We start from the raw sequence: 16,643 nt of genomic DNA, 5'->3' as shown, positions 1-16,643 counted from the left end.
CACTTGTTGCAAGTGGCTGAGTCTGCATTTGACATCGGACACCAATAACTCCTTTATTTCCCATTTGGTTACTACTGTTTACGTCCATTACAGAAGAAAGTGTTTCGGTACCCTTCTCTACTGGCAGATTATGTTTTATTGTTCAATTTAAGACACAGCCCTCTGATTTTAGTACATATTGGTACATACAGTAGTACCTTGGCTTGCAAATTTAATTGGTTCTGTGACAGAGACTGTAATCCAAAATACTCTTTTGTCAAATCAATGTTCCCCATTTAAATTAAATTAAATTCTACTTCAGTATGTCGCAGAATAGCAGTGATACGCTCGAATCGCTTCGCCAAGTTGGCGACATACTCGGTCATATTTTTGATGATTTTCTTTCTTTAATTCCTTAAATAGCGTATATGCTTTTTCTCAGCATTGTCCTTCACACACACTTTCTTCACTCCCTTAGTTGAAAAAACAAAGTTATGTCTTCCTAGGTATTAGCTAACGAGCTATCAAGTGAGAGACCAAACATTTTGGTCCGCTTTTACGGGATTTACTGTGACATTCGCAACGCTAACCAGCAGTGAGGATGCTTGTAACCTGAACTTTTGCTTGCAACCTAAAATATAACGATTAGCCGAGAGACAGTTTGCGTCCCAAAAAACTTGTGAGCAGGGGCACTCGAGGTATGACCGTATTGTCTTGAATCTAAGATGAACCCTTTTTCAAGACCCACAGGTCACTGGTATGTATGAGTGAGAGGAAGAAAAACTCTGATTTGCTAGTGTAAAAGCTTTTTGTCCCCAAACAAAATCCCTACACCCAAGACGACTGGTCATTCTCATAGGAAAAACTAAGCTCTTATATTCGGGTCGATACGGTACTTAATACAGGTCCAACATAGAAAGGGAGATTTTAGTTTTTACAGTGTAGGTTAATAATAATCTTAATTGTGAATAGACTACGGTTGTAATACCGATGATAATTCCGACTTCACAGCGTTGATCGTCAAAGCCGCATGTCATCATAGTTCCCACGGTGTCGTTCACCACAGCCATGATGTCAGCTTCGTAGTCCTGACAGAAATACAAGCCAAACTTTAGGTTGCTATTCTCCAAGACATTCTGTACAGTCCTCACAGATGACGACTTACACCTCGTAGCTTGATGGCATTGTTAAGCAGCTTCACGACATCCATGCCCTCCACCCCGCTCGCCTTGAAGCGCTTCGTCCACGTGATCAGAGTACTCTGCAGACAGACAAAGCAAAGCCTCCCTGAAGAAAAACCTCCCAGGTAGGGATGGGCAATATGGCCTAAAATCTATATTGCGCTATATAATACGGTCTCTTGTGCAAATGACATACATAATTCATTATTTGGCATGGACAGTGAATGATAACAGAACCATTTTAAAACGGGTTAAAACGGCTTCTAATTTAAATGCTGACACTGATTCATTTTTTTTAACTTGTTAATTCACTGTTAATAACTGGTTACTTTCTGTTGTTCTCTTTGGATCGCCACTTTCACGTGGTGGAGAGCTTTGTGTGTTCTGATTAATCTGACAACGATGCCCCCTGGCACTTTAGCTCCTGGTAGGTTTAACCATTGGAGGTAAGGTCAAGGGCGAGGTACCAGACAGAGTGATCCAAAAAATAAAGGCTTTCAACATCGGAGTGGACGGATGATGGTGGCAGAGAAGCTCCACAACGGTCACAAAGACGGAAGAGGACAAAGACTGGCCTCCAATTGTCTTGGTCTCTATCCCGTTGGATCCAAGCCTTCTCTTTGTCAAGGACAGTGTGGTGGCTGCCTGTGCCAACTCTCGCCCTGCAAGGGTAACCTCGGACATGATCTTTGCAGCGCGTTAACTGCAAAATAAATATTGAGAACACCACCTACCACCGTACATGGCGTTCATCGACCTCATAAAGGCCTTTGACTGTGAAAAGAACTGCTCTCTTGGGTGCCTTCTCCAAGATCGAGTGCCCGGACAAGTTTCTGAAGACAATATTCTAGTTGCTCATTCAGAAGCCAACCTCCAGAACATCTTGGATGCATTTGCCAGAGCTTACAGATTCCTGGGGCTTGACATTAACAAAACTCAGATCCTATAGCAACCATTCCTGATACACTCTCCCACACTCCAAAATTTAAGTGGGAGACAACATCCTGGAAAATGTTGATCAATTTGATCAACTGAGGCGGTATAGCTCGGTTGGTAGAGTGGCCGTGCCAGCAACTTGAGGGTTCCAGGTTCGATCCTTGCTTTCGCCATCCTAGTCACTGCCGTTGTGTCCCTGGGCAAGACACTTTACCCACCTGCTCCCAGTGCCACCCACACTGGTTTAAATGTAACTTAGATATTGGGTGTCACTATGTAAAAAGCGCTTTGAGTCACTAGAGAACAGCGCTATATAAATATAATTCACTTCACTTCACAATTTGTCTACCTTGGTAGCCTTCTTTCCATGAGAGCGGTCAATGATGCCCAGATTTACCACCGCATTGGGTGTGCCAGCGCAGCTTTTGCTAGGCTGAGGAAAATAGTTTTTGAGAATCGGGACATCCAGGTTAAGACCAAACTCCTTTTGTGCCAAACTGTAGTTTTGCCCACACTGCTCTATGGGACTGATAGCTGGACTATCTACAACAGACATCTGAAGGTCCTGGAGTAGTACCACCAACGCTGTCTCAGCAAAATCAGTTAGGAAGATAGGCAAACCAACGTCAGGACTTTGAAGGAAGCAAACATCCCCAGCATCACCCCAACTATCATCCAGCACCAGCTGCGATGGACAGGTCATGTCAATGCATACTGCCTCCCCAAACAAATGCTGTATGGACAACTGAAGGAGGGACAACGTACCCAAGGAGGGCAGAAGAAGCATTACAAAAACAACATCAAAACTCACCTGAGGAAAGGCCGCTTCAACCCCAACAACTGGGAAGAGGTTGCTCTGTAGATATGTGGAGCAGAATGGCCCATGAAGGCAAAGCACATCTAGAAATGGAAACCCATCGTTCCGCGGAAACCAAGAGGCAACAAAGGAAGGAGAGATATGCCACCAAAACAGCTCTTCACACCACCACCACTATGCAGTCAACCATTCACATATGCTCCCACTGCAATAAAGACGGTGGATCAAGGTTTGGCCTCTACAGCCACCTGAGGACCCACAGATGACCACACACCAACAGGAGGACAATCATACTTGCTTCAAGTGATCACCGATGATGATGATGATGACTTTCTCTTGTAACATGGTTCTATCTACACTTCTTTTAAATTGTACTAAGCTCTTATTGCTACTCACTGCAGACTTTATGAGAGCGAACAAACATTAAAAACATTGCTTACTGTACAATGTTTACTGTCACTAGGATGCCGACTGCTAGGATGTTGTTATATTCCCATTTAGATGAAGAATGACTCCTATTCCTTGCGAAGAAAAAGGGGGTTGAAACAAATTGTCATTCTGTGACTTTCTCGCCATTATATAAATTAAATTGGATGCCTAAATTGACCAATTTGTCGGATTAAAGTATGTCCTCATTGTTCTACTATCAAGGTGAGAAGCCTTATTAATGATCTAGAATAAAATTTCACAAGCACCGGGGCGATAAAGCAGCTCATCAGCCGATGTTAACAAAGCAGCAACAAACTTGATAGCGCTCTGTGAGAATGCAGCTAAAAAGCTAAAACTAGTTTGTTTGCGTTAGCGCTTATAATAACAATATCACTAATACTTTGTTAATATTCAGGTCATGAAATGTAAGTGGAGTATTGTTGGTGGTTTTTGAATGGTAAATTATTGGGTTTATGAGCGGAACATAGTACCTCCCTATAACTCCATTGTAAGCGCACTTTTATTTACGACTAAGAAAAAGCGCAGTTCCCCTTTAAGCCCTCATGTGCCCAGGGACTTCTTTCCAGAGTTTGTAAACAATAACAAAAACGACAAGAGTTTTTGACAATAAAAAATATTGATCAAACCACTGTAGTATCGATCATATTCGTGTACTATATTTAATATAAGGCAGCACGGTGGAAGAGGGGTTAGTGCGTCTGCCTCACAATACGAAGGTCCTGAGTAGTCGTGAGTTCAATCCCGGGCTCGGGATCTTTCTGTGTGGAGTTTGAATGTCCTCCCCGTAACTGCGTGGGTTCCCTCCGGGTACTCCGGCTTCCTCCCACCTCCAAAGACATGCACCTGGGGATAGGTTGATTGGCAACACTAAATTGGCCCTAGTGTGTGAATGTGAGTGTGAATGTTGTCTGTCTATCTGAGTTGGCCCTGCGATGAGGTGGCGACTTGTCCAGGGTGTACCCCGCCTTCCGCCCGATTGTAGCTGAGATAGGCTCCAGCGCCCCCCGCGATCCCGAAGGGAATAAGCGGTAGAAAATGGATGGATGGGATGGATATTTAATATACAGTTGTCCCTTGATTATGGCTGGTAATTGGGTCCAGGCATGGCAGGGATAAATTAATTTCCGCGAAGTAGGAATCATTAATTACAAATAAAAAAATTTCATAGCTCGAGCATAAAAAAACTTTTTCTCAACATTATGAGAGACCTACAGACATTAAATAACAAATTTTAGTCACCTTCACACTCTTTTAATCCAATATAGTGATGCTGCTGAGGCTGAGCAAATCAGTTGCCACAATACTGAACAGCGCGCTGTGTAGTTTGGTCTCTAGTGGCCAATACTACTGAAGTATTGATATTTTTAGTTTAGTAATTTTATCCTTGAAAATGCCAAACATTTTAGAATGTTTTAAAAATCTGCAATGAGGTGAAGCTGCAATATTTTACATTTGTATCTGTTCTACACTTTATTTTTTGAAGTGCATTTGGTGTATGCCTTTATTTTGACATGCACCGTGGCATCAAAGAGCAGGTGTCTACTTACAAATCTGACATCAAAGAGTCTGGTAGCCAAGTTGGAAATCAGTTTTGCAGTAGCATCTCTGCTATAAGATATATTTTTCCACTTCTTGTAAGCTTTGTGTGGTACTCGCCTTCGAAAGCATCGTCTGTAAGTATTTGTTTTAGTAAGTTGATAATACATTTATACTTAATGTTTCTAAACTTTTATTTACATCACAATTGCTTCATGTTTTGTACCTATATGTAGCTTTTGATTAATTTCATGTTGTAATCACTTGTATATAAGGATGTATATTTACTACAATGCAGTCATTTATGTATGTATATTTTCTTTAGTTTTACTCTGGTTCATACTGGATTGATTATTATTATTATTATTAAAGCATTTTCAATGGAGTTTGGCTTGCCGTTGACTTTTGTCCACTTACACACACAAGAACAGTACAGTATCGATCCGCCCACCTGTGTTTACATTTAAGAGCTCTAACTTAGCCGTTAGCGGTTAGCATATCCTCCTAGGGTCTGTAAGGTAGCATGTTTAGCTATCCCTCATCTTGCAGTGATGATAGTTGTAAGAAGCATAGTTTTTTTTGCCACCATAGAGGCAAGGATTAGTGATTTACAAACAGCTTCCCACTGTGGAGGGACATTAGCCGCTAGCTAAATAGCTAGCGAAAATTTTACAATGTGTTGAGAACGCATTTGTTCGCTTGTCGCTGTCAAATTTGTCGAACACAGGTAGAATGTGTCATCAACATGCATTATCACGATATGACGATAGTATTAAAAACTCTACTGTCGGCCAAATTTATATAATTTATATCGTCCAACCTTACACCCAAGATAAGCACCAGGATGGATGACGACATAAGATAGACAGGAAGCAGACGGACAGTGTCCACATAAGTACAGTTTTACCACGTCAAGGTTGGTTTGTTGACAAGGGAAGGAGAAGGTCCAGCCAACTGGCAGTTTCTTGTCTTTAATGTTGTGTTTTTCCATGAAGTCACCCAGACACTCGGCCACATGGTCGAACAGCTGGAATGAGAAAGAGGAGGTGAGAACTATTTCCATTTGTAGCTACAGTATATGTGTGCGCGTGTACATACTCTCGTCCCACTGCCGTGTATGATGTCCTCTGGCGTCTCGTAGATTTGGCTCTCCATCTGAACCGTCTGCTTTTTCTCGTGACTCACTCGGACACGAAGAATCCTGAAGGCACTTCCTCCCAAATCCAATGCGATAAAGTCTCCTTTCTCTGTAGGATTAATAGTTCGCACAGAAGAAGAAAGGATGAGGCAATCTCCTTGAAATAACTGAGTTAGTAATAAGAGATGTGTAATATTTGTATCTATACTTCTTGAGATGGATTGTGAATGACGTTTGGATTTTTGTTTTGTTTTGTTTTTTTAACGACCGGACTGAAAAAGGCTTCAACAGTATCACACCCTGTTTTCAGTTAGCCAAGCATTCATAAAAAGTTATGAATCATCCCAACCTGTCTGCTCTTTCTAGAGTATATACCAGGGGTCGGCAACCTTTACCACTCAAAGAGCCATTTTGACAAGTTTCACAAATTAAAGAAAACATGGGAGCCACAAAACTCTTTTGAAGATTTAAAATGAAATAACATTGCATACAAAGCTTTTTATGCTCTGTGCTATGTTTTAACCAGGGTCTCAGACACACGCCCCGGCCTGCACCTTAAAATGAAAATGTAATGTTAGTGCGGCCCGCGAGTTAAGATGAATGGCGCTTGATAGCGTCATACTTGCAAACCCTTCCAATTTTCCGGGAGACTAGCGTATTGCAGGGCTTGATGACACTACTTTTAGCGCCCTCTACAGCCTGCTCAAACAGCGTACCTACTCGGTCACATGTTGAATTCAGCTTCAGCTTGTATACTTCAGTGACAGCAAGGCATACTTGTTCAACAGTCACACAGCTTACACTGACGGTGTCCGTATAAAACAACTTTAACACTGTTACGTTACAAATATGCGCCACACTGTGAACCCACACCAAAAAAGAATGACAAACACATTTCTGGAGAACATCCGCACTGTAACACAACATAAACACAACACAACAAATACCCAGAATCCCATGCAGCCCTAACTCTTCCGGTCTACATTATACACCCCCGCTACCACCAAACCCCGCCCACCTCAACTGACGCACGGGGGGGCAGGGGGGTTGATGTGTGGGGGGTTTAGTGGTAGCGGGGGTGTATAATGTAGACCGGAAGAGGTAGGGCTGCATAGGATTCTGGGTATTTGTTTTGTTGTGTTTATGTTGTGTGACAGTGCGGATGTTCTCCAGAATTGTGTTTGTCATTATTTTTTGGTGTGGGTTCACAGTGTGGCGCATATTTGTAACGTAACAGTGTTAAAGTTGTTTTATACGGTCACCGTCAGTGTAAGCTGTGTGGTTGTTGACCAAGTATGCCTTGCTGTCCCTTACGTGTGCAAGTACAGGTTACATGCAACATGTGACCCGGCTGGCACACTGGTTGTACAGGCTATAGAGGACAATAAATGCAGTGCCATTAGGGCACGCCCTTAATTCAGTTTTTAGGGTGAAAATCGGAGAATATTTGCCCCGGGAGATTTCAGGGAGGCACTGAGATCCGTAAGTCTCCTGGGAAAATCGGGAGGGTCGGCAAATATGCAGCTGAGCCGCATCAGAATGGTCAAAGAGCCGCATGCGGCTCCGGAGCCGCGGGTTGCCGACCCCTGGTATATACAAATACCTCAAATGGACTGCACCTCTCAAAAAGAGGATACAGGATACAGTTTAGTGTCATGTGACGAGAGACAGCATGAAAAAAAGACATTTATGTGCATAATCAGCTGACTAATGGCAGCAAGCAAAAGAAAGAGTCCCTTTTGTACAAATACTGTACATATAAATACTTCTATTCATTTGAAATGATCAGAAAGAAAGGAGAAAGCCGTAGAGCAGGGGTGTCAAACTCATTTTCTGCATTGCATTTATGGCTGCCCTCAGAGGGCCACTTGTAACAGTGAATAATGAATTAAAAGAAATGTATGAGGATTTGCCTCAATATAATATTATGACGCAACTGACAATGCATTTGATTGTTTGATTTTTATTTTATTTTTTTTACATACAGGGTTAAATAAATCTGTAGGTTTTGCGGTAAAAACTGTCAGCTCAGTCGCCACATTTTTACCGTTAAAACTAAATTAAAAAAGGGAGGAATTTACCGTAAAATGTGTCTTTTTACAGCATATTACTGTAAATAAAAAAATGGTATCACACTAAAATTCTGGCAACTAAGCTGCTAGTGTTTGTGCCGTAAAATATTCTGTTGTTGTGTATTTTCTGTAAATGGAAAAGTGGTAACTGTTTTTTTAACAGTAAAATTATGGCGACTGAGCTGCTTGCTTTTTACCGTAAAATCTATCATGTCATTTTTACAGTCTACTGTACACTTTGGTGGATAATTTACATTGAAATCATAAGTCAAGGAGCTATTTAAGTGTTTTTAATTTAACAAAACAATGTTTGGATCATATGTTTATATAATATTTTGAGATAGGTTCCAGCGCCCCCCGCGACCCCGAAGGGAATAAGCGGTAGGAAATGGATGGATGGATGGATGGATACATTGTTTATTAGATTGTTTCAAAGATATTCAACTACATGCAGTAGATACATTTTTTTCTGTCAAACTGAAAATAACAAATATACAATGCATTTGGAAAGTATTCAGAGTGCTTCACTTTTTCCACATTTTGTTATGTTACTGCCGTATTCCAAAATTGGATAAATTAATTGTCTTCAAAATTCTACAGGCAATACCCCATAAATAAGGCTGTAACATAACAAAATGTGGAAAAAGTAAAGCGCTCTGAATATTTTCCAGATACACTGTGTTTAAAAGTTAAAGTTAAAGTACCACTGATAGTCACACACACTAGGTGTGGTGAAATTACCCTCTGCATTTGACCCATCCCATTGTTCCACCCCCTGGGTGGTGAGGAGAGCAGTGAGCAGCAGCGATGGCCACGCCTGGGAATAATTTTTGGTGATTTAACCCCCAATTCCAACCCTTGATGCTGAGTGCCAGGCAGGGAGGTAATGGATCCCATTTTTATAGTCTTTGGTATGACTCGGCCGGGGTTTGAACTCACGACCTACCAATCTCAGGGCGGACACTCTAACCACAAGGCCACTGAGCAGGCTTTTTAGTTAAAAAAAGACAAAAGTACTTTATGAAGATTATTTCCAGGATTCTATATAAAATTATGTGGCCGCCCGGGTCATGCCCCATGGCCTTAAGTTTGACACCTGTGCCCATAAAGGAACATTTGCTTTTATATATGTGTTGACTAAGCACATACCTGAGCCGTCGGGGATAGAGCGCACAAATGTTGGCAACATCTTTAGAGACGCCGTGGCGTTGGTGTCGCGTCCCAGTCCTTTGACGAGCTCCATGCGGAACCGCTGCATGATGTCCACCAGCGTCTCATCGGAGAAGCGCATGAAGTACAAGTACTTGTCAATCTGACAAAACACACATAAGCAACCATTAAATATAACAACATCCAATTACACTGTAGGCCAACTTTTGTACAAATAAAACCTTTGCTACACTGAAACAGTTTTTGGTAGTCGTAATTTTATTCTTATTTTCAAAAACCTTATCACAGACACACACTATACCAGGGGTCGGCAACCCAAAATGTTGAAAGAGCCATATTGGACCAAAAATACAAAAACAAATCTGTCTGGAGCCGCAAAAAATTAAAAGCTATATTACATACAGACAGTCTGTCATGAGATATACAGTTAATTAAGAGGACTTAAAGTAAACTAAATGACCTCAAATATAGCTACGAATGAGGCATAATGATGCAATATGTACATATAGCTAGCCTAAATAGCATGTTAGCATCGATTAGCTTGCAGTCATGCAGTGACCAAATATGTCTGATTAGCACTCCACACAAGTCAATAACATCAACAAAACTTACCATTGTGCATTCATGCACAACGTTAAAAGTGTGGTGGACAAAATGAGACAGAAAAAGAAGTGGCATAAAACACGTCCTAGAAAGTCGGAGAAAGTAATACATGTAAACAAACTATACGGTGAGTTCAAGGACCGCCAAAATTAGTAGGACAAAACGGCGCTCGCCAAATACTCGAATCGGTGAAGCATGTTTAATATAAACAGTGTGCTTTATAACAATTAGGGAGGTTTGTGTCATGTTTGTCCTCCTACAGAAACCATACTAAAACAAAAAAATAGATTTTTTTTCCCCTCATCTTTTTCCATTCTTCATACATTTTTGAAAAATCTCCAGAGAGCCACTAGGGCGGCGCTAAAGAGCCGCATGCGGCTCTAGAGCCGCGGGTTGCCGACCCCCGCACTATACAATACACACAACATTATTTGAAGGTGAACTGATGTTTTTACATTATTGTGACATTTTTGCTTTCTGGTGTATGAAGTTTAAGAACCATATTTGAAATATAGTGCATCCGCTTTGTATGTCTTATTGAGGTTAACTTATTTCATACTTGCCAACCCTCCCGTTTTTAGCGGGAGAATCCCGGTATTCAGCGCCTCTCCCGACAACCTCCCGGCAGAGATTTTCTCCCGACAAACTCCCGGTATTCAGCCGGAGCTGGAGGCCACGCCCCCTCCAGCTCAATGCGGACCTGAGACTGAGTGGGGACAGCCTGTTCTCACGTCCGCTTTCCCAATACGCTTGCAAGTTCCAAAACGAATGGAAACAAGAATTTCAGTTCGTCCAGGACAGTTCGAAGGGGAAGGTGTATGTTGCCTGTAAATATGTAGAACAGACTTCTCCATTGAACACGGTGGCTGAAATGATATACTCATCATGAACGGAGAAGTTAAACAGGACAATACTGCCATCTAATGGATAGCCAACGGAACACTGAAATTCAAGTATTTATTTTATGTAAATAAAATAAATAAATAAAATAAATAAAATAAATAATATATATATATATATATATATATATATATATATATATATATATATATATATATATATATAGCTAGAATTCACTGAAAGTCAAGTATTTCATACATATATATATATATATATATATATATATATATATATATATATATATATATATATATATATATATATATATGAAATATATATGAAATACTCGAGTTGGTGAATTCTAGCTGTAAATAACCACGCCCCCAACCCCGCCCCCAACCCCCACCCCGACCAAGCCCCCCCCACCCCCTACCCCCCACCTCCCGATATTGGAGGTCTCAAGGTTGGCAAGTATGACTCATTTTTACACTTGTATGTTAAAATGCTACCTAAAAATTGTTCATAAATAAAGGTTTTATGATGTGGGCAGTTTGACTCTGGAACAGATAAATGTAAGCCATGGCCAATGACTTGTTTCCGCTGCAAAGAGTAAATATTAAAATTTGATATTTGACAAAATTGTTTGGAAAATAATATATGAAAACAATTTATGACACAATGAAGTTGGGAAATATAGGGAAAAAAATTGCAACCATCTTCAGAAAATCCAGGAGAACGTTGTAAAAAACTATATCCAGGAAGTGAGTCAAACAAATCGTCAATAAAAATATACACTCCTTAGCAGAGGTGATAAAACCGTTGAGATTGTAAAGTTTTTTTTATATGGTCACATCCTGTATAACTAGATTGCAAGATACTTTATTGCTCCTTAGCAGGAAAATTACTTCGCTACATCAGACATTTCTATAAGAGTACAGAATGGATAACAATAGATTGCGATTTTTCTGTCTCCCTGTAATGTTTTTCTGATCTTGAATGGGATTGTGCTGAAAATATAAATTTCCCCTTGGGGATTAATAAAGTACTTCTGATTCTGATTCTGAAAATAAGAATACAAATTTGGAATAAGAAAAGGAGGAAAATATACACAAAATAAACAGCCTCCTATGTACATATGATCAATACTAGAGCATCGATCAGAGCATAAATGTAAATGTGCAGGACTTGAAATGTGCAATTGTTAAGATGCAGTATACAATTTGTAATCATGTCATTAATTCCAAATAAATGTATTTATTTTTGATGGCCCGCCACTGAAAAATTTGCTGCTACCGGTTAAGAGTTCTCCGCGTTTATGCGGAGACTCTTTTATTTAGAAAGTGTCACCTCTACTTCTACTTATGATAGTGCTGAAAACTCAATTAATCACACTTTTGATTTTTGTTCAATCACAATTAATCGCTGTTTTAGAAGATGTTTTGAACTCATTGTGCTTCGATGGTTACAGAAGTAATCACTGCAATATATGCAAATTACCATAATTTTTTTAAATTGATAGTCCCCTTTTATGTGATGCAAAATTTACCAGCAAATTTGATAACTGACCATAAAAACACCCGCGCCGCCTTTCGGGTAACCCTCCTCGGGTAAGGTAAAGGTCAAAATAAATTTAAGGCTGAAACGACGCGTCGACGTAGTCGACGTCATCGGTTACGTAAACGGTGTCGACGCGTCGCATATTTACGTCACACTACCGTCATGGCGAAGCGCAAAGCAGACGATCAAAGCAGACGATGCGAGCGGTGCGAGCGAGGGGGGAAAAGCATGCCAAAAGTGGTCAAAAGTGTGGGAGTATTTCAATAAACGGCCTAATAATGTTGTTGTATGCACACTGTGTCGAGCGGAAATGGCCTATCATAGCAGCACAACGGCTATGAACGAACATTTGAAAAGAAAACCATCAACTAGTCAATCGTCCGCGTGAGCATACGTTGTCATCATTACGCAAAAACATGAATGTGTCATTTGTATCTGCTAGGGGTGTAACGGTACGTGTTTTGTATTGAACCGTTTCGGTACGGGGCTTTCGGTTCGGTACGGGGGTGTACCGAACGAGTTTCTAAGCTAAAGCTAACTTTAGCTGCTAAAGTCTTAACAAGCTGCTTCGCTCCTCTGCCTCTGTCTCAGCACGCAGCATTGTCCCACCCACACAACCATCTGATTGGTACACACGCAGCATTGTCCCACTCACACAACCATCTGATTGGTACACACGAAGCATTATCAGCCAATCAGCAGTGCGTATTCAGAGCGCATGTAGTCAGCGCTTCAGCGTCGAGCAGATAGGTGTTTAGCAGGTGAGCATCAGGCAGCGGACTCTCCCCAAATGATAATAAACACCTCCCAGTCAACTACTAGTAACATCACTATGAGCCCGTTGACCTTCTAGAAATATAAACTGCAGCTCAGCTCGCTCGCAGTCCTGGCTTGAGGTGAAGGCTAATTAGCTCTCAGTTCCAGCCACATCGACCCCTTCTGAGCGCCTATTTTCAGCTGCTGGGAATATTGTAAACAAGAAAAGAACCAGAGCATGTACACATGCTAACCTTTCTTCATTACAACTGTTAGTCACTCACTGGAATGAGTAGAATTGGTTATTGTGTACTGTGTTGGACTGGATGTTTATTTTGCACATTTTAAAAGCAATACTTAATGTTTACAGTGCTCCAGAATATTTAGATTGGCACTTGTTTGTATTGGATGTTTATCTTTATTTTTGCACATTTTAGCAAATAAGCAATACTTTCACTTTTGTTGAAATGTTTACACTGTTGTTACAGAATATTTCGTTTTGCCCTTTTTTGTATTGGATGTTTATCTTTATTTTTGCACATTTTAAAGCAAAATAAGCAATACCTTTACTTTTGAAATGCTTATACTATTGCAGAATATTAAGATTTGCACTGGATGTTGACTTGTATATTTGCACATTAAAAAGCAAATAAGCTACTTTTAATTTTGTTAAATGTTAAAAGTTTTAAATGTTTACATTGTTACAGAATATTTAGTCATGTTGTTGTCAATGTTGACTGAGTGGCCATACTTCTTTTTTTTTGTAAATAAAAGCCATGCCTTTTGAAAAAACGGGCCTACATTTATTTTTTCCTCTTCATTTTGAATAAAAAAATAATCGGTAAAAGGAAAAATAATCTATAGATTAATCAAAAAAAATAATCTATAGATTAACCGATTAATCGAAAAAAATAATCTATAGATTAATCGATAGAAAAATAATCGTTAGCTGCAGCCTTAAATAAATTGTACGATCAATCTGCATTTACACATTAATATTGCGTATATATATTTTTTTTTTATCAATCGCATAAGGTAACATGGTAACATTGACAGACCTACTTATCGGCATAATTCCCGCTTTAAAATATATATTTGAAGCATTAACACTGTCTGCAACACAACGACACAGTGCTTATTGTGGAACAGGATGTCAAACAATCCAGAGTTGCATCATCATGAAAAGAATGAAGCAATTTGGAGCCCTGCCGCATATTGCTTAATTCAGATTTTCCACTGCACACAAGACATAAAAGCAACAGGTAACATGTTAGGTGTTAGTGCAAATTGCAACTCCCTGCCATGAACCTCACCGTATTTTTTTTAAAAGGTCTTTACAGTGTAAATGTCAGGGCTTGACAGGAAATAACTGGATTATTCAGGCTGGATCCGGTATGTCAGACACACTATTTACTAGTCAGACATTTGTTGAACCAAATCCAAATAACAACAAGAATATGGATAGATGTGCTTTCTGATCAAAGTGTATAAAATATGGCATACATATTTACATTCATAAACATTATAAATATTTCTCTGGTTTTGGCTTTTTTAAAACAACAAAGCCTTAAATTATAGAGATTTTTTTGTATAAAGTCATTAATATGCTGTGCGGCGGTGACTACAGAGTTGAGGCGCAAGATGTTGAGTGTGTCAGAAGGCACACACAAAGGGCATACAAGCAATAACATCTTGGAGAGGAAGAGTGGCAAAACACTTAATTTCTACTGGTTAATAAAGGGGGTGCGTGAAGCGCAATATGGAGGTATTTGGCTTCAAACCTAACGATAAAGGTGACGCTTTAAACAGGGAGGCCCCACGCTGCAAGTGTCGCTTTAAAACACGCCTCGTTAAATGTGGCGATTAGTATTACCACATTTGCTTCAAACGTAGATAAACATTTCAATAATAAGCATTCAGATTTGCACAATGAATTATAAAGAGTGACAGGTAATTAGTAGTTATTACAACTGTCCTGCTGTTTGGCTTCCATGACGTTGAGGAGCACAGAGCAGACGTTCCCTCCAGGGCCGATGTTTTCGTCGGGGGTAACGCCCTTCACTTTACCCGGCAATGGGTCTGCTAAGCTCCGCTTTCCGGTCAGAATGACGAGGCCGCTGAATCGTGACAATCTGGTTGCTTTAGTTTTAGTTTTGCTTGACACAACCGGACCCGTTCATCACTCTACTGCGCAGTGCACTTGATTGAATTTGTCACACATTTTTTAACATAATGTCCTTTTTTGCTGCTTCAACACAGCTCAATCAACACAGAAAAAGGTAAAGTAAAATAACTTAGTTGTTAACTGTAGGTCAATAATGCTTGTCTTTCTCTCAGACAGACAGGGCTTTGCTGTCCGTAACACACACACACGCACACGCACACGCACACACACGCACGCACGCACGCACGCACGCAAACACACCGCACAGTGAGCTAACGTTACGCTAAAAGCTAATTAGTGTTCACCTCAAGGACTGCGAGCGAGCTGAGCTGCCGCTTATGTTTCTAGAACTTCAAAGGGCTCATAGTGATGTTACTAGTAGTTGACTTGGAAGTGTTTATTATAATTTGGGGAGAGTCCGCTGCCTTATGCTTACCTTTCTGCTCACTCCACGGAAGGAGCACTGACTCCATGCGCTCTGAATACGCACTGCTGATTGGCTGTTACATGCGCTCTGAATCCGCACTGCTCATTGGCTGTTACATGCGCTCTGAATACGCACTGCTGATTGGCTGTTACATGCGCTCTGAATACGCACTGCTGATTGGCTGTTACATGCGCTCTGAATACGCACTGCTGATTGGCTGTTACATGCACTCTGAATACGCACTGCTGATTGGCTGTTACATGCGCTCTGAATACGCACTGCTGATTGGCTGTTACCGCTCTGCGTGTAACCAATCAGATGGTTGTGTGGGTGGGACAATGCTGGGTGCTGCAGAGACGTACTGACAGAGGAAGAGGCAGAATTAAGCGGAGCAGCTTGTTAAGACTTTAGTTTAGGCGGTGGCTCTTTGTTGTTAAGGCGGCCGCCTTAACAACAAAATGCTGCGGGAAAATCTGCACATACATATATACACACACACATATTTTGCACGACATGAATTTATTCTGCTCAAGCAATTGTAATAAAATAGACTAATTTGATTATTTAATATTTTCTTATAATGCTATATTTAATATGAATGTATTGTATTGAATTAAAGTGTGTTAATAAAAACATATTTTATTTCGCCCAATATGAGTAAATAATCAACAAGTTAAAGGCAAAAATCACATAATCATTCATTAAGTCCAAGTAAAAAGTATAGGAATCAGCGGTTAATTCTAAAAGTTATCACATGACGTAGTTACTGCACAATTAAATTGTCCAAACAAGCCAGTGTGTACAAGTGTTAATTACACTGTGCAGGTGTTACATTCCCTATGATGTGCCTACATGTGGAGTCTGCATGGAAACAAACACATGCTCTTAATTGTCCCTAAAACAAAAAAACACAATCTCAGCACATCAGATGAGACGGGTCAACTTGCTCCTGTGTTGTATCATTTGTTTACATCACTTGGAGTGGAGTTGCCTGGCGGGGTTTGAAAAAGTTTGCGT

The 16,643-nt window shown here is 40.4% G+C and overlaps 1 protein-coding gene across 1 annotated transcript in view; it reads right to left on the bottom strand.

Annotated features, from left to right (window-relative positions):
• hk1 (hexokinase 1) overlaps positions 1–16,643 on the bottom strand; it is a 62,179-nt gene that overhangs the window by 32,013 nt on the left and 13,523 nt on the right. Inside the window, exons 2-6 of the mRNA XM_062026003.1 lie at positions 9,259–9,421; positions 5,998–6,146; positions 5,807–5,926; positions 1,145–1,240; positions 968–1,067 (exon numbers count right to left, since the gene is read on the bottom strand). Of these exons, the coding sequence (XP_061881987.1) occupies positions 968–1,067; positions 1,145–1,240; positions 5,807–5,926; positions 5,998–6,146; positions 9,259–9,421 (628 nt within the window). The remainder of the gene's footprint in view (positions 1–967; positions 1,068–1,144; positions 1,241–5,806; positions 5,927–5,997; positions 6,147–9,258; positions 9,422–16,643) is intronic.

This window comes from Entelurus aequoreus, linkage group LG02 (genome assembly GCF_033978785.1).
Source record: "Entelurus aequoreus isolate RoL-2023_Sb linkage group LG02, RoL_Eaeq_v1.1, whole genome shotgun sequence".
NCBI classification, from domain to species: domain Eukaryota; kingdom Metazoa; phylum Chordata; class Actinopteri; order Syngnathiformes; family Syngnathidae; genus Entelurus; species Entelurus aequoreus.
This window is presented reverse-complemented; position numbering and strand designations above follow the sequence as displayed.